General features: G+C 41.5%; 1 protein-coding gene across 24 annotated transcripts in view; it reads left to right on the top strand.

The window, feature by feature from the left end:
* Tfdp2 (transcription factor Dp-2) overlaps positions 1 to 13692 on the top strand; it is a 191532-nt gene extending 177840 nt beyond the window's left edge. For all 24 annotated transcript variants that reach the window (XM_087186266.1, XM_087186258.1, XM_087186265.1 and 21 more), the window contains 4 exons: positions 5466 to 5617; positions 8942 to 9108; positions 13170 to 13275; positions 13484 to 13692. In XM_087186266.1, the coding sequence (XP_087042392.1) occupies positions 5466 to 5617; positions 8942 to 9108; positions 13170 to 13275; positions 13484 to 13667 (609 nt within the window). In that variant the 3' untranslated portion in view covers positions 13668 to 13692. The remainder of the gene's footprint in view (positions 1 to 5465; positions 5618 to 8941; positions 9109 to 13169; positions 13276 to 13483) is intronic.
* Positions 13693 to 18336: the final 4644 nt, after the last annotated feature.

The following is an 18336-nucleotide window of genomic DNA, read 5'->3' as shown; positions in this document are numbered from 1 at the left end:
TCCGCTTTGACTTGAATAACTGTAGCTCCTATAATTTTTGATGTAATATGCTTTTTAGAACTAAAGGTAACAATAACTTACCAAATACTGCAGCAGCTTTATTTCTTCAATATTTATTTTGTCCAGGGGTCAGAATGTGTTCTTAAATATCATGGATACTTGTTTTTCACTTTCTAGATGATAGTATTTTCTTTGGCGTTTTGATCTTTCACATTCATTTACAAATCAGAGAGTAAGAGAAGACACTTAGTTTTCTAGGAGTCTGTGGGTGATCTTCAAGGAAGAAAGAAGAGAGGAAGGAGGGAAGGGTAGAGAGTGGCCATGGGTGAAGCAAAGACTGAGCACAGAAGCCCAGAGACCATGTTCCCTTCTGATCAGTGATTTCTTACTGCATTCTGTGTCTGGCTTTTAGACTGAGCACCAGGGATATAAGGCATTTTATATATTTTCTTTTTTTTTTTTTTGGTACTGGGGACCAAACTCAGGACTTTGCGCTTGCAAGGCAGGCACCTGAACCACTGAGCTAAATCCCTGGCCCCATTTTATGTATTTTCATATTGGGTTTCCAAGTAAGGTTTTGTTAATTACTGGGAAGAGCGTATTCAGCAGCTTTAGGGAAAAAAGTTGAAAACTGACAATGTATTTCAGTGCTGCTGTCTGTGGAATCCTGCAGGAGCTCCTCCTCCAGCTCTCCTGCTCTCTTCTTCCCTGCCTGCCACTGTGTTGTCCTGGTCCCTGCACAGTTACCCGCAGTATCCCCCCAACCAGCCCACAGTCTCTAAATCCTGTGCTGGGACTTTCTTGGTATCTTGTTAAACCTTCATGGAGCATTCTGGAGTATGATTTTTTCCCATACCTTTTTTAAAGCACCTGGTTTATCAGCATGCCTGTAATTATCTGCTTGTGTATCAGAAACAATGCTCTGGACAAGATTGCCCTCATCCAGGTAGGACTTTCACATTTCCAGGTGGCCAGCAAAAGACTGAAGTTGAATATTTTTTATCTGTTTGGTTGTGTAGGGAACATTGTACTTACGCTTTTTAAGTCCTAAATTTCTTCTACCGTCTCTCAAACCAAACACTGTATTTATAGATTTCAACTTACAGACAGCCTGTTAATATACATCGAAACAGCCTTCTCCAAGCACTAAGCTGAAATCCAAAGTATAACTAAAAACAAGAACTTCTGATAGACATACAGCTTACCTCCTCCTAGTGTTTCATTTTTCTCCCTTTGTAAATACCATTTATAAAGTTATAGCTGTGTGTAGTAGAACAACATCTGTAGTTCCAGCTATGCAGTGGACTGAGGCAGGACTACCACAAGTTTGATAGTAGCCTGAACTTAAAGAGATCCTTTCTCAAAATGAAAAATAAAAAAGGCTAGGGGGCTAGTAATGTAGCTCAGTGGCACCACGCCTGCCTCATAAGCACAAGGTCCTGAGCTCAATCCCTGGTACTGGAGAAAGAGGAGGGAGCTGAGGATGTAGCTCAGTGGGAGAGTCCCCCTGGCATCCGTCTCCAGTGTGTGTGTGTGGGGGGGGTGTATTTTTGAAATTGTCATAGAAAGTAAACTAAAATAGCTGTTCCTAAACACTAATTATTTCCTATGGTTAAGCTAGTTTGATTTTTTTAAGTAAATGTCATAACACACTGATGTCACATGACAAGGGTAGCTATTACCTGCATGCCATCACCTCTCCTTTATCCTTGGTAGTGTGGGAGAAGAGGAATAGTGTGCATAAATTATATCTATAGATAATCCACATTCTTTATTTTATTCTTCCCAGACCTTGAATCTTTTCCAGCACTGAACACACTTAAAGCTGTTCAGCCTCTGAAGTTGATGTTAATGAGTCTGAAAAAGAAAAGGCTAAAGGAAGTTCATCAAAGGGCAACAAATAAGAAAATTAGTACAGTGAAAATGGGAAGTGATTGTTCTTTTTACTATTACAATAACAGGCTAGGCATAGAGATGCATGCCTGTAATCCCAGCATTCTGGAGGCTGAGGCAGGAGGATCACCATCAGTTCGAGGCCAGCCTGAACTGCATAGTGAGACCCTGCCTCAACCTCCCCCAAATATATTTTATATATATATATGGTTGGGGGTATAGCTCAGTCATAGAGAATATGTCTACCATGGATGAGGCCCTGGGCTACAACACCAGCACCACAAAAGACAAAATAATTTCTTTGTACTGTTGTCTTCATCAAAGTCTTTGATGCTATTAAATTACACAGTCTCATATAGTACACTACAAATATATAAGGACTTAGATCCAGGAGTTGAGGGGCATGTCTGTAATCCCAGCACTTTAGGGGAGGGTAAGGCAGGAGGAACACAAATTCAAGCCCAGTCTGGGCTATTTGGCAATTTAGCAAGACTGTCCCTCAAAATAAAAAAGGGTTGAGGATGTAGCTCACTCAGTGTGAAGTCCCAGCATTCAATCTCCAACACCAAATACATATATATGGAATTTCCCTTGTCACTGTTTACATTCCAACATTCCTCTGGGGCAGTGGTGATGAACCTATGGCACACGTGCTGCAGCAGGCACAACCCCTCTGTCAGCACATGAGCCAAATTGCCCCAGCAGCTGAGCATCAGATATTCAAATTTAATTGCAGTGTTTGCACACTTTGCAATAAATAAATGGGTTTGGGGTTGCAATTTGAGCACTCAGTCTCTAAAAGGTTCACCATCACTGCTCTAGGGCCACAAGGCTAGGCAAGGATGGGAAGAGCTCCCAGGAAGTGTGTTCTCGTAGAGAGGAAAAGAAGTAGACAGAAGTGCTCAAACGTTGAATTCTTTTTCTCACTTCTAGGGTTTGAGCACATCTTCCCCTTATTAGTAAATGAATTAAGCAATAAATATAAAACAACTTGGGCTGGGGGTCTAGCTCAGTGGTTCTGCCGCCTGCTTCGAAAGCGCAAAATCCCAAGTTTGATCCCTGGTAACAAAACAAACAGACACAACCAACCAACTTGAATTCTTTGAAAAGAGAAAATAATAAAAAAAGTAACAGTGTTTGATAATGATAGTGATTTTTAAAAAAAATCTTTAGTACATATTTGTAGTACTTAATGTTTACATTCCTTGTGTGGAGTTGGTACATGCGCATAACATCTAAATTCCTTTTTTTCTATTCCCTTTCCCTCCCTTCCCTCTCCTTCCCTCATCTCTTGATCCCCTTCGCATTTGAGAAAGATCTGTCTCCCTACTTTCTATTGTCTTTTATTGTGGTCTTTATTTACAATTTGGGTTTCTCATATAAGAAAAATCATGCAATATTTAATCTTGTGTGTCTGATTTATTTCACTTAACATTATGGTCCCAAGGTGCATCCATTTTCCTACAAGTGACTCAATTTTTTTTGTACCAGGAATCGAACTCAGGACCTTGCACTTGGCAGGCAGGTGTGGTGCCCTCTGAGCCACATCCCCAGTCCATGACTCAAGTTTATTTTTGTGGCAGGGTAGTACTCCATTGTGTGTGATAGTGATTTATATTGATAGCGTATTTTTGGCTACACCATTAGGCTGGAATAAATTGGAGTCCATTCTGTTTTATGCATGTTAAGAGTGAATGTTCACTTTTTAGGGAGATATTTCCTAGCTGTTTTAAGATTATAATTTTTTTTTTTTCAGAACTGGGCTTGAACTTGTGATGTTCCTGCCTTACCCTCCTAGAGTGCTAGGATTACAGGTGTGCTCCCCCAGGCCTGGCTAAGATAATAGCGTTCTTAATCAAACTTTAGTTAAGGCCCAGAACCTGAAATAAACAAACCTGGGCATAAGAATGTTAAGGGCATGGGCCGGGGATTTAGCTCAGTAGTTCTACCGCCTGCCTTGCAACCACAAGGTCCCAAGTCCGAACCCCAGTACCAAAAAAAAAAAAACAAAGAATGTTAAGGGCTGAAAAATAACTTGGAATCTCATTACTGGTTGACAAGATAAAACAAGCTAATGAAAGGATTGAATGGTTCTAACTTGGGATGTTTTTAAGACCATTAAGTGTTTCACAAGCAGATGAAAAAAATTGAACTACATAAGGTCTTCCCAGCTATGAAATTATATATAACCCACTTTCCTTATTAAAAAAGAGCCAGTATGGGGCCCGGGGATTTAGCTCAGTGGTTTCGCCGCCTGCTGCGAAAGCATAAGGACCTGAGTTCAATCCCCGGTACCAAAAAAAAAAAAAAAAAAAAAGAGCCAGTATTGTAAAAGGTCACTTTCTTTGGCTTTTGGGTAATGATTATTACTAACAGCAGCAAAATTCAGTATAAAGATTCAGGCCTTAGTCGGATGCAGTTGTGCACAACGGTAATCCCAGAGCTGAGGAAGGCTGAGACAGGAGGATCACAAGTTCAAGTCTTACCTGGCCAACTTAGAGAGCCCCTATCTCAAAATAAAATAAAAAATAAAACAGACTGCAATGTAGCTCAGTGGTAGAGCACACCTGGGTTTGATCTCAGTGTTGAACCCCACCACAAAAACAAGAAAGTAATTCAGGGATTGATAACATTTCATAATCTGTACTAAGCTTCAGTTTCTTTCTCAGGAAAATGTCAGATTGAGGGAGGCTTGGGCTGGATTCCAAATGTGTCCTGAGGATATGGAGAAATTTTGCAGTGCCTTAGAAACCACTGTAACGATGAATGGCCCTGGGCTGCCGCAGCTAGCCCGAGCAATGCTGTTCCACCTGTTTTTTTTTCTTTTTTGTTTTTTTTGGTACCAGGGATAGAATGTTCCACCTGTTTTATGCAGTGAGTCTCCCAGGTGAAGCTGTTTGAAGATAGGGTTCTGTGGCTGTAAAACATTTGCATCTCCTGGGGCTAGATGATCTAAAAGGTATTTTTGACCCTAAAGGCTCGGGAAGCTATTAGATAAAAAGTCTGTTTGAGACCAGGGTGTGGTGCCAGATTTATAAACCAAGCAGTTTGGAGACTAAAGCAGGAGCATCACAAGTTCTGGGGTCCAACTTGGACCCTGTAGCAAGACCTTATCTCCAAAACAAAAGGTTAAAAAAAAGTGATGGGCCGTGGTCGTGCATGCCTGTAATTCCAGCCCTTGGTAAACTGAGGCAGGAGGATCACCACAAGTTTGAGGTCAGCCTGAACTACATAGGGAGACAATATCTCAAAGAAAAAAGGTATATATTTGACCCTAAACTCTCAGGAAGCTGTTGATAAACTCACTTGGTGTTGCTGTCACTGTGTCACTGAGCTCAGATCTGTTTCTGTGGGTGATAAAAACCAGGGCCCCCAGTATTTACATTAGGATGATATTAGACATTATATGAGTATATATTTTTCCCCTTGATATATATTTATTGTGTAGAACCATTCTGATCTTTTTTCTTAAATGTGTAATTTTTATTCAGTAATGTAAATGGACTGTCCCTTTAAATTCCAATTCACTCATCTACATTAAATGACCATTTTCTTTTTATTGAACATTATAGCAAATTGCTTTCAAAAACCTGGTACAGAGAAATCGACAAAACGAACAGCAAAACCAGGGCCCCCCAGCGCTCAACTCCACCATTCAGCTGCCGTTTATAATCATCAATACAAGCAGAAAGACGGTGATAGATTGCAGCATCTCCAGTGACAAGTGAGTAGGCGCCTGGGACTGGTGCAGGCCGGCCTTCGGCCTTCTGTTAACACTCAACATCATCTGCAGAAGAAAGATGGTCACCCTCCAGGGCTGGCTTCTGTGGGCCATGGGAAACTCCTCATCGGCCAGGGTGCTGCCTTCGGCCAGTGTGACCCCGTCACTCACCCTGCTGTCCTGGTCCCGTCCTGGTCCTGTACCAGGCACTCTGCTGCTGCCTGTGATGTGTGTGTCACAGCCCAAGCTGTGAGGTGCCACACATGTGCTAGATGTCACTGAGGGTTTAGGGACAAGATAGGTTCATTGATGATCACTGTCATAGTTTATTACTAGATCAATGGTGGCATTAAACAATCATTTCTTTGTTTTATTATATCACAGTTTTATGTGCTTTTCCTTAGTAATGAAATGACATTAAGATGCTGGACATTTTGCTTTTTTCTCTAAATTTTTTTTTTACATTTTCATTAAAATTGATGCTAATATTCATCATAGCAAGAAGAAAATAGAGAATTCCTCTGTAATTTTTTTACCTTTCATGAAAACTAATGGTGTGCAGGCTTGCTCAGTGCTTTGAGACATGAAGACTGCAGAATGATGAGGCCCAAGTGAAGGTTGTGGTTCCCCCACCCACCTGCTCCAGAGCTCTGTTTTCTCAGCAACAAATAGAAATGACACTAGCACTTATATGTCTTCCCAACTATTATGAGGAGTGAGTGAGGTAATTCCTATAAATGGTCTGACTCAAGGCAAGCACTTTATAAATGTTAGCTTTATTGCAAGGGGTCAGCAATAATTATCCACATTGGGATTCTTCTAAAAGCGAAAGACTGTATTAATGACTTCAGTGTCACAGGCATGCCCAGGACTGCCTCAGGGAGACCAGAGCTTCCTTTCTTTGCTGGCCTTGCTTCTCCTGTCTATTTCTATCACATACAAAAATTTGAGGGGGAAAGAGGATAAAGAGAAACAGGAAGGGTTTCAAAATTATTTGATACTTACAGGCACAAAAGGAATAGTAAAGACTGTGGAAGCTGTGAAGTTAACTAAATCCATTTTTTAAGTTTTTTAGCCTCTCTGAAATCTTTTTCCTTCCACTACAAAAATAAGAATTATAGCCAGGCATGGTGGTGTATGCCTGTAATCTCAGCACTTGAGAGGCTGAAGCAGGTGGATTGCTACAAGTTCAAGGCCAGCTTGGACTACATAGTGAGTTCAAGTCTGGCACAAACTACATAGCAAGACCCTGTCTCAAAAAACCATAAAAATTATTGTATTTTACCTTGCCAGTTTACAAAAGCCATAGATAAATTTATACAGGATTCAGACTAGTGGTCAATAAATGTTATATGTCTGAATTGGGGGTGGGGGGGTGTACCTGGGATCGAATTCAGGACCTTCCACTTGCAAGGTGGGCGGCGGCATCACTGAGCTAAATCCTCAGACCCTGAATTACTATTCATGAGCTTACAAATTCTTTGCAAATCCTACATCTAAGAGAACTGTTAACATCTTTTCAGGAAAAATCCCCCCAAACTTCACCTTATAGTTACTCTCTAAAGTTAGCCACTTGTGTGGGAGATTATAAAATTCTTTTCCTAGGGCTAGCCTTTTAAGTAAAAAAAATGGTATCCAGAAACTCTGAAACTGCTGTCCTAGAGGATTATGGACACTGTTCAGCATGCCGGAACCTTCGCGGCACAGTGCCTCGGGTGGCCACTGACTCAGCCCTTGCCTGTCCAGCAATTCATAGAGCAGCTTGTGCACGCTTGTTATTGAAGGTGGCTGTGTGGCCCTGTCTGCCAGTTACTTTCGTGATGCAATCTTCCCCTTAATTAGGCAGGAGGCTTTCCCACAATGAGGATTAAGTTTTCAAAGCCATCTGCTTTGAACAGATGCCTGAAATCATCTCTTTGACAAAGAATCCACTTCAGATTGTTTTCCTAAAAACCTATTAATGTGCTTCATTCATATACTTTAGAATATTTAAATATGACATTTTGCTTCAAATTGTTAAGTTTTTTCGCTGCCTGCTCTATAAGCGCAAGGACCTGAGTTCGATCCCCGGTACCAAAAAAAAACAAACAAAAAATTGTTAAGTTTTTTTCTCTGACCTAAGATCTCTTATAAAATGTTTCACCCTCACATGATTTTAAGAGAGAACTCTACAGCAAGGTAAAAACCACCATTGTCCCAGAGGCTGCACCTGCACTCTGTCCCTTCAGAGTGAAGCCTGTGATGAAGGTATCACAGGCCTGGTCTGGAAGCCAGAGGACTGTGTCTTCCCACATCGCCTCTTCAGTTGTTGTGCTGGGCAGCTAGATGCCCAGATTGGGCCCTTTTCAGGAACATGTGGAAATGTGCTACATATGAATTACACGTAACACTTTTTCTTAAAAACATTTCACTACTTTGTCCTTCATGATGGGATTGAAAAGTTGTTTAGTTTGTTGTCTTTCATTTAAACCAGGCATACTAATATATGCCTATAGTCCCGGGTACTTAGGAGCTAAGGCAGGAAGATCACATTTGAGACCCACCTAGGCTACATATCAAGCAAGACTATATCCCAAAAAACAAAAAAGATCTTCTGTTTATGCTTAGCTAAAGTATGCTGTAGTGAATACTTGACTCATGAAGTAAGCATTCAAAATGTGTTTTCCTCAAAGCTAATAACCAGCTATAGTAGGGTTACCACATCAAACTAAAGTGACTTTTTTTGTCTTTGTTTTTTGTATGAACCCAGGGCCTTCCACTGAGCTACATTCCCAGCCCTTTTATGTGTTTGTTATTTTGAGAGAGGGTCTCACTAAGTAGCTAAGTTTCCTGGGCTTGCTTGAACTTCTGCTTCAGTCTCCCAGAGTGCTGGGTTAGGTTTTGCTTTTGTGGCAAAACTATAGTTAATTTTGAAAAGAATTGGATTTAAAACAAAACTTCTGTCTCCTGTTTGCCAGTAACATTAGGGTTAAAACATACGGATTTAAGCTAAGCTGTGCATGATGACGTACGCCTGTAATCCCAGCACTCGGGACTGAGGCAGAAGGATTGCCACGAGTTTGAGGCCAGCCTGAACTGCATAGTGAGACCCTGTCTCAAAAACAAAACAAAAACGTATGGACTTCCGCTGTCTCAGGAAAGTTATTTTAATTGGAAATAGATTGGTTGGAAGGTCAACACAATAGAATGACTCAGTGCTCTAAATGGTGAAGTTTCTAGTACCATGGCTGAAATTAAGGCTTCTGTTCTCTAAAAGTTCAGGGTCCAGAACCATTCAGATGTCTCCACTGATAACCAACCCCATCCTTACTTTGTTTTGTGCTGCAGGTTTGAATATCTTTTTAATTTTGACAACACCTTTGAGATCCATGATGACATAGAAGTACTGAAACGGATGGGAATGTCCTTTGGCCTGGAGTCAGGCAAATGCTCTCTGGAGGACCTGAAACTGGCTAAATCACTGGTGCCAAAGGCTTTAGAAAGTTACATCACAGGTATGTTACCCATGCTGGCCCCTGCTGGCCCTGATTAAAGGTCAAAACCAAACTTGTTAAGAAAGCTGCAAAATCTGAGAAAATCTGTGTTTGCATCACCAAATTGAAATTTCTAACACTTCTGGGTGTGATGATGCATACTTGTAATCCCAGCACTCAGGAGGCTGAGGCAGGAGGATTGCCCCAAGTTCAAGGTCAGCCTGGGCTACATAGTGAGTTCAAGGCCAGCCTAAACTACACAGCGAGACACTGTCTCCAAAAAACAAATTTAAAAAATGTTTAAAATTTTGCAACACTTTGTATAATAAATTTAGGAGGTTTTTTCAAAATTAACTGGGTTGTTTTTTTAATATCGTGAACTTACATCTCTACAGCATACATTCTGTAGCTGTAAATTGGCTGGCTCACCACTAAGTTGACTCCACAGCATCTTGCAGCACTGCATTGACTCCTCGTAGATACATCTTATCTATGATTCCGACAACATAGCTTAGCGTCCCCTGAGAGTAAGCTTTTAGAATCCTACTAGCAATGTATGAGGGTCCCAGTTTCTTTCTTTCTTTCTTTCTTTTTTTTTTTTTTTGGTACTGGGGATCCAACTCAGGACCTTGTGCTTGCAGGTCAGGCATTGGCACCACTGAGCTAAATCCCCGGCTCAGCTTCTTTTTTTTTTGAGATAGGGTCTCAGTAGTTCAGGCTGGCCTTGAACTCACCATGTAACCCAGGCTGGTCTCAAATTCCAGGCGATCCTCCTGAGTTCTGGGATCACAGGTGCTCGCCACCACTCCCAGCAAAGGATCCAATTTCTCCACATTGTTTTCAACATTTGTTATTGTCCCTTGTCCATCTTTTTGTTTTTTTAACTCTTTGGCACACAGCTTCATGCATACTAAGTGTGGGCTCTGCCACTGAGCTGTACTCTCACCCTGACCATCTTTTTAATTGTAGCCATCCTGTTCAGTATGAACTGGTTACTCACTGATTTTTATTTGCGTTTGCCTAATAACTTTATGATGCCGAGCATCTTTTCATGCATTTATTGTCTATTGATATATCTCCCTCCAAGATATGTTTGAGCTACTTGTCTTATTTTGAATTGCAAAAATATACTGAGTGCATTTAAAAAAACAATTTTGCATGTTCTGTGATCCAGATTTTCATCTAGAAATCATGATTATCCTAATTTCTAGAAATATATATTCTACCAATATAATTCGAATAAACAATGTACTTGCCTTTGCTCTCATTTAGAATTTCACATCACATTTTGTTTTGGTTTGGTTTTTTGAGGCAATGTCTGACTATGTTGCCTCGGCCAGCCTCAGATACCTGGGTTCAAGCAATCCTGCCTCAGCCTCCCCAGAAGCTGGGATTAAAGGTGTGAGTCCCCATATATCACTTTTTCTATTGTTTTTGGTTTGTTTTGTTTCACAGTGCTGCGTATCAAACACATCCTGGTCACTTTTTAACAGCATTTTAATAGCATATTTCTAAGGTATATTAAATCAAATATAAGCAAAATGATAATTTTAATTGTATTTCCTTTGGCCCTTTGTTCACAACAGAAGAGTTTGTTGACTGAGGTTTGGTTTCTGTTGAATTTGGTTCTTAAGTCGGCAGCACCTACCTTCTCCAAGTGTGACCCCTGTTCTCTTCACCCCTCAGCCAACCTGTGCACTCTCTCTGGCCTGCGTCCTGCTGTTTCATTAGCAACCCAGTCACACTGGGCGCCCAGCAGGGTCTGAAGAAAAGGCTTACCAATAAATCACCAGAACTTGACATTAGCTCATTCTCAGTGAGAAGCCTTGAGGTAATCAGGCAGGCTCCGAGGTTTGATCTCTTCCTGACCTCATTTACAGACTGGGATACAGATTTCTGATTAGCTCAGTGGAAGGAACCATGTGCCTTTCCTACAGAAAGGGACAGAAAAGCTCTTGGGTAACAGTGTGAGAACTATTGTATGGCTCCTATGCAAATGTGAAAGAAATGTAGGCTTTTCAGTTCCATTATGAAAAAATTATCTGTTATGTTCACAAACAAGTAATGGCTGTGTTCTGACTGAAAGTTTTCATAGTTCTTTGTAGTAGTTAATATTCAGCATAGGATTCTGCCCTTAATTTCATCATCTTGTACAGAATTGTTCTTACTTAATGTTCTTAAAGTTCTTAGAATTGGAGTCCTCTTTTTCTTCACAGCTGCCTTAGTTACCCTGTGAAGAAAAAGGTTCACAAGGCCAGTCTAAAATTAAAGTTTACTCTTTTCCTACATGAGAACAGCCTCTCACTTGGTTAGGCAGTGGCAGGATACCAGAATTTTAAATCTCAGTATATGTACTGCAATTTCTTTTTTTAAAATAATTATTATTATTATTATTATTATTATTATTATTATTATTATTTTGGTACTGGGGATCAAACTCAGGACCTTGAGCTTGCGAGGCAGATGGTGGTACCACTGAGCTAAATCTCTGACCCTTTTAAACAGTAATTTTAAAAATTCTTATTAAATAAAATAAAAGTTTGTTTTGGCAGATTACATTTTGTGAGGATACATTAGGTTTTATCTTACAGTATAAGTGAAATCATTTCTTTTTTCAGAGTATGTTTCTAATGTTTCAACTACCTATTAAAGTCACAGTTGAAAGAGACAGTTCTCATTCAGTATCATTTAGATCTTATTTGTTCCAGTTACTGCCCCTTTCTTTGGTACTGGGGGTTTGAACTCAGGACCTTGAACTTGCGAGGCAGGCACAGTGCCACTGAGCTAAATCCCCGGCCCAAAGTTACTGCCTTCTTTGAGCTAACATTCTAGATAGGGAGGTAAGTATTAAGTAAAATTGCAGTAAGAATTGATCAGTGCTGTAATATCATTATGGCATATACACAGAAAATAAGGTTGCGAAGATATACCCAAAATAGTTTCTGTAGACTGTAATGTCTGTGTCACCATGTTAAAAACACAACTGCGTTAGGGCTGGAGATTTAGCTCAGTGGTTCCACTGCCTGCCTCGCAAGCGCAAGGTTCCGAGTTCGATCCCTGGTACCAAAAAAAAACCCAGAAAACACAACTGCATTAAAAATTTCCCTCATTAAAAGCATGACTTGGGCCGGGGATCTAGCTCAGTGGTTCTGCCATCTGCCCCGCAAGCTCAAGGACCCGAGTTTGATCCCTGGTGCCAAAAAAAAAAAAGCATGACTTAAAAATAAGGACAAGTTTGAATTGTAAAGCAAAGGACATCAGGAAAAAGTCTGTCACAACTGAAAGGATCTTTGATGAGTAATAGCATTGAGTTCTCCAGCAGCCACTTAAAAAATGATAAAGCAGGGCCGGGGATTTAGCTCAGTGGCACCGCCACCTGCCTCACAAGCACAAGGTTCTGAGTTTGATCCCTGTTACCAAAAAAAAAAAAATGATAAAGCAAAGGTTTGATAAAAATGTGTGTGTCTGTCTTCCAGAAGCAGGGCTTCGGCTTCCTTACCTAAGACACTTCTGATTTGACCGACTTTTCTTTGCTCTTGGCTGTGGCTGTTAACACCACAGTCAAATCTGAGGACAGCAGATGTCCCAGATCACGCACACACTGGTCACTGTACCTGGGAAGCCTCCTGGAGGTCTTTTCCAAGGAAAAAAAAATAAGAGTCTATGATTGTTTTCCTTTAAATTCTTTCTCCCTATATTAGCCTGTATGTATGTATGTATGTATATGTGTGTGTGTATATACACATGTATACATACACGTGTGTGTATACACACACATGTATATACATAATACTTGTATATATGCACACATGTATACATGTATATACACATACATGTGTATGTATACACATATATATACACACATATATACATATATATAATTTTTTTTTTTTTTTGCTCATGTGTTCTAGAAATTATTTTCCTTCAAGAGATGAAGAAAGTTGGGTTCTTCCTAGGGTAGCACAATTGTCTAGCTATAGTTAAGAACAGACTTATCCCTGAATTATCTGTGATTTTTTTCCACACTATAACAGCAGCCACAGAATATACAGAGCCTACTTTTTTCTCTCTTTCTCTCTCAGATATCTCCACAGGACCTTCTTGGTTAAATCAAGGACTACTTTTGAACTCTGCCCAATCAGCATCAAATTTAGACTTGACCACCGGTGCAACCTTACCCCAATCAAGGTATGTATGTTTTTCTAAGTTAGAAAGGCAAACCAGGAAGCCTTAACTCTGCAGGGGTGAGCCAGGGCCATTTTCACTGCTGTGTACGTCCTGAGCAGGTCTGTGGCATGTATTGCCACTGGCACCTCCTTCCTGTTTTTATTTGTATGTTTTACAAAGATTGTTTCTACTGCATTAATGAACCTGTGTGTTTTTAACTGTTTGCTAGTGTAAACCAAGGGTTATGCTTGGATGCTGAAGTGGCCTTAGCAACCGGGCAGTTCCTTGCCCCAAACAGTCACCAGTCCAGCAGTGCGGCCTCTCACTGCTCTGAGTCCCGAGGCGAGACCCCCTGCTCGTTCAACGATGAAGACGAGGAAGATGATGAGGAGGATTCCTCCTCTCCAGAATAAAGACAAGAGAAAAGTCACATTTTAATATTTGATGCTCATGTGTGTTTTTAGTGTGAGGTCGTTTTTGAAATGATTGCTTCAGTCTTTGCCTTTGTTTGCACTGTGTGTTCAGTGGAAACCAGAGAAACACAATAAGCAAATTACATGAAGGGCGAGGTGATTGTTAACATAGCATGAATGAAAACAGTGACCAGCAGAGCAGTAGATCACATCAAAAACAAAGTGTGTTTTCTGAGGAGGTAGAAGGGGCATAACCCCCAAAGAAGTGGCAGCATGAATGAGGCTTATTTATCTTCCACGAGGTGGGAACTTTGTATTCCTTACAGCCATGTAACCTCGTTAGAACCGAGATTGCTACAAGAAACAGTCCTCAGCAATGGTCGTGTTTCTTCTGTCCCTCACCTGGGCTGCCTTTTACCAGGCAGAAATAAACAAAAGCCCTCATTTGGAGGCTGTGCGGTGAGGGGAATAGATTGCAATCCTGAGGCTTGGGAGTGCAGATTAACTGCTGAACTATTTGGAAGTCTAGTTGAGGTACTTTATGCATCTGCTACCTTAGACAGCTTCAGAAAGGAGCAAGCGCTAACTCTTAAGTACTTAAGTGACATTTAGAATAATTTATAGTAAAACTGATATGATCATTTTTAGCCAATGCATTGGTGCATAGAATTTACTAGGGCTACTTATGGAAGCCAAAATAGAAAGCATTTCCATGTGCATTAAAATGTGCCAGCACTGCCTTTTGCCAGCATTCTAAATCTGGAGTTTTTACAGAGAAGCGAACTGTATCTGTAGTTTTAATCAAAGCTATGCATTTCATACAGCTTTTTCATTTACAGTGAAACAAAAAAGCAAATTCCTATGACCAAACCGCTTGCCTACAGCTCTCTGCAGTAATTTTGTGATTTTACCCAGTGTGCAATTTGTGAAAATGAACCAAATGTCATTACTTTTGTCTTGAAAGAAAAGTATTTCAAGAATATGAACAGTAATGTTTTCTTGTACATGTTACCTTTTTTCCACATTTTAATTAATCAAAATGACCTTTTAGATTTATTCCTAGGTGAGCTGCATTTGAAACTAACCCAATTTTTGGTATTTCTGTGGAAAACACTGAACACTCCAGTTGATTGGACACATAGTAGTTGGTATGTAGTGTGCAATTTTGTAGCCAAAGATATTGTTGGAAATTACTTCACTGGGGTGTTCATGATCACTGCTTCTCTGCATGAAGGACAGTGGGGCATCTGCCACCAGGCCCAATCCCCAACTTAATTATACATTAAGGCCTTAAAAGGGAACAAAGACTCAGAGAAGAATTAACTTTAAAACTTTGACTTGACCCATAGGATTTGTCCTGAGATCATGCATTTAGCATCTGTGGGCCCAGCCCCAAGTGTGGCCCACAGGTTCTTAGCTCACTGGCCCAGGAAGCCTTTCTAAAGCTCTCCCGCTGTGCTCCAGTGAGCTGCGGGTGAAGGCTTCAGCTGGCTTACATTTTTATTAGGACCTTAAGCAAACACTGACAAAGAAGATCACACAACTTTAGCTTAGGCTCCTTTGAGACAGAGCTCTCTTTCTGGCAGAACTAAGCTGTAGCGTGTAGCAGGGAGATAATGGCAGGTTGTACAGAATTCCATCTGAGTTGAGTTCCGGAGCATACCTCTCTCTCAGATGGAAGCCGTCCAGAATGCTGCAGAGGCAGCAGCAGGTGCCACCAGCCTGTAACAGCTATTTCTGCCTGGGGTGACATGGGCTGTCCTTCTACGTGGTCCTCTAAGGATCTGCTGCCTTGTATACCAGCCTCATGCTCTCTCATCTCTCTACCTGAAGGGAGGGAGCCTAGCAAGGAGCCAGAGAGGCCAAGGGCCACAGCTGCCTTTCTGGTCTTCAAAATATTAAACTACATCTCCCAAGATAGATTTCAGAATTTAAGACTGATACATACATTATGCCTGCTCCTTTTCTAAATATCAGAATTTTTTTTTTTTTTGGTACCAGGAATCAAACTCAGGACCTTGCGCTTTCGAGGCAGGCACGGTGCCACTGAACTAAATCCCCAGCCCCTAAATATCAGAATTCTTGCTCGAGTTTTTGGGAAGCTGTTTCCTTGTATCTTCCCTCTGTTGCTATAGTGCTTTAAATTGATAAAATATGGGCTTTTTAAAAAAAATACAACCCAAAACTGGTCCATCTTGGTTCCCAACCACTGCCCTCCCAACCATTGGTGTGTGGCGTTGGCAAGAATGTCCCTGTTTCTCAATGATGCCTTTGGGTCACTGCTGAGAACATCTCACTCAGTGACACTATGGTCACTGCCTCCTGTTGCTAGTTTCAAACCTTACCTGGAAGCACCTAGGTTGAGATGTTGGGAAAGGTAAATTCTGTTCTTTTGTATCTCCGATAAACAAACCCATCTGGGGCCAACTCCACACTTAGTCACAACTTCATACAGGAGTCAAAGTGAAGAAATTGCAGTCATGACACCTGGGCTGCTTTGTGTTAATGGCTCACGAAGTTACTTGGGGACACACCACCCCTGCTGAGGGGTTTGGTCGCACTGCTCTTTGGGAAGCTTGAGAGGCCTTCCTTGCTGACGGGCCCTCGTGGCGGTTCCCTCTCTAGCCACTGAGTCAGCAAAGCTCCCTGCACTGAGCTCCAGGCCTGTGCACTTGAACCTTTATGGAAAAAGCACTGCTGGGACATGGCAGAGCCAAGGCGTCCCTTCACCCATCCCCATGTCAAGGGAATCTCTCCACACACTCTTCACACCTGAAAAGCACCTGCAGAAAGCGTTTGTGGACATTGTGCCTTATGATCACTGAGGGTAGGGGAGGACAGAAAAGGGAACTCATGGTGACCCTCCACCTCTCACTGGTGCCTGCTGCCGCCAAGAATGAGGCATGCTCGCGACCTATTTGGTATTCTTAAGTTTCATTTCTTTTTTTTTTTGGTACTGGGGATCAAACTCGGGTCCTTGTGCTTGCGCAGCAGGCAGCGAAACCACTGAGCTAAATCTCCAGCCCTTAAGTTTCATTTCTTAACGAAGTAATGGGGCTGAGTATGCCAGTGCATACTGATATCCCAGCACTCTGGAGGCTGAGCCAGGAGAGTCAAAAAGTTTGAGCCCTGCATTGCAACTTAGTAATACCCTGTCTCAGAATAAATAACGTAAAATGGGCTTAGTGTGATAGCTTAGACCAAAGGCCTTTGGTTCAGTCCCCAGAACAATAAAATAGATAAATCTCTGATGTTTCTTTTATTAGGATGAAAGGATAACTCCTTCCATTAACAAAATTTGCAGCTGTAACATACTTGCCATATTTGAGAAATAATTCCAGGATCTGTCCTGGAAAAGAAAATGGCCTCTCACATTGACATGGAGGTGCGGCTCACTGTCACTCTCAGACATCTGTAACATGGCTGTTTGCTAAATCAAAACTCTTGTTGGCATCTTAGGTGATAGAGACATCAAAATTATACCAACTGTGATGTGATTTAAGCCAAGTACTGAGTCTGTGTTTGGGAGTAGTAGTTAACAGGATCAGCCTCAGCCATTTCTGCCAGATCCACACCCAGAGAGAGAGAGGAGCTTGATTACCTTCATAAGTAATTCGCATTTTGTGTGTGTGATTTTAGGGATTGGACTGAGTTCCAGCCCCACCCCTCCCCATTTTAAGACAGGATCTCAATAAATTGCCCAGGCTGGGCTCAGCCTCCTGAGTAGCTGGGATTACAGGGTGCACCACTACACCCAATCTGTGAATGACTCAGGGGCCTTTTAGTGTCAAGTTCTCTTGCCTAACAAAACAGTTTGTCCCTTGTCAATGACCTGTGACATACACCTTAGAACTGCACTGTGTATGGGGCAGGGTTTGGGAAAAAATATTTAAAGAGTACCGAACAAAATTTAGCTACCAGTAATACCCATAAAACAAAATTCTCATGAGCCCATGGAGTTCTCATTATTAGCTTTATTACCTTCCAGTTGAACTAGCACAATACCCAAGTGATCGAAAATGAAGGACTTTCTACATGTCCTCTAAGCTGTTGGATACATAAAGGCCTATTTTCCGTATTAAATACACAAAATAATCATTCTGCAGGTGGGCTGGCTTTGGTGAGTGTAGGCTACCTAAGAGCCAGTTTCTGAGTTCCCACTTTTGTGCCCCACCCAGCGGCACTCATGAATGCATTCCAGAAGCCTGCACCGTGGCATTCGTGTGGTCCTCAGACATGTGCCTTCCTGCCCTGATTCATGGTTGGCACAGTGTCCTCTTAAACTTCCACTCAGGGCCAAACTTACTTAAAGGGAAAAAGCCTGGTAATTGCTAAAGATTTAACCTTTTAACAGTTTCAAGCTCAATGCCCACACAAATTACAGCATTCTCAGGAACTAGCCCCTTTGTATAACCAAAATATCTGAAAATGTATGCTTAATCTGTGGAATCCAGTTTTCCCATACACATCTATGTTCATAATACGCTAAGAAAAAGGTGGGGGGGGGACATAACTGGACATCCACCCCCCGTCTGTGGCCTGCCTCTCACTGCAGGGGCAAAACCCTCGCCTGTTCCGCCCAGGTCCTTCGGAAGAGAACATCTCTTCCAACTAGCTCAGTTACAGGTTCGACAGGAGGCTTGCCTGGCCCTCGCCTCTCAACCTTCCT

Source organism: Heterocephalus glaber, unplaced genomic scaffold (assembly GCF_053883595.1).
Source record: "Heterocephalus glaber isolate CG9 unplaced genomic scaffold, H.glaber_assembly_v1.0 deba00001504, whole genome shotgun sequence".
In the NCBI taxonomy this organism is placed as follows: domain Eukaryota; kingdom Metazoa; phylum Chordata; class Mammalia; order Rodentia; family Bathyergidae; genus Heterocephalus; species Heterocephalus glaber.
Note: the sequence above shows the minus strand (reverse complement) of the source record. Positions and strands in the feature narration are given on the sequence as shown.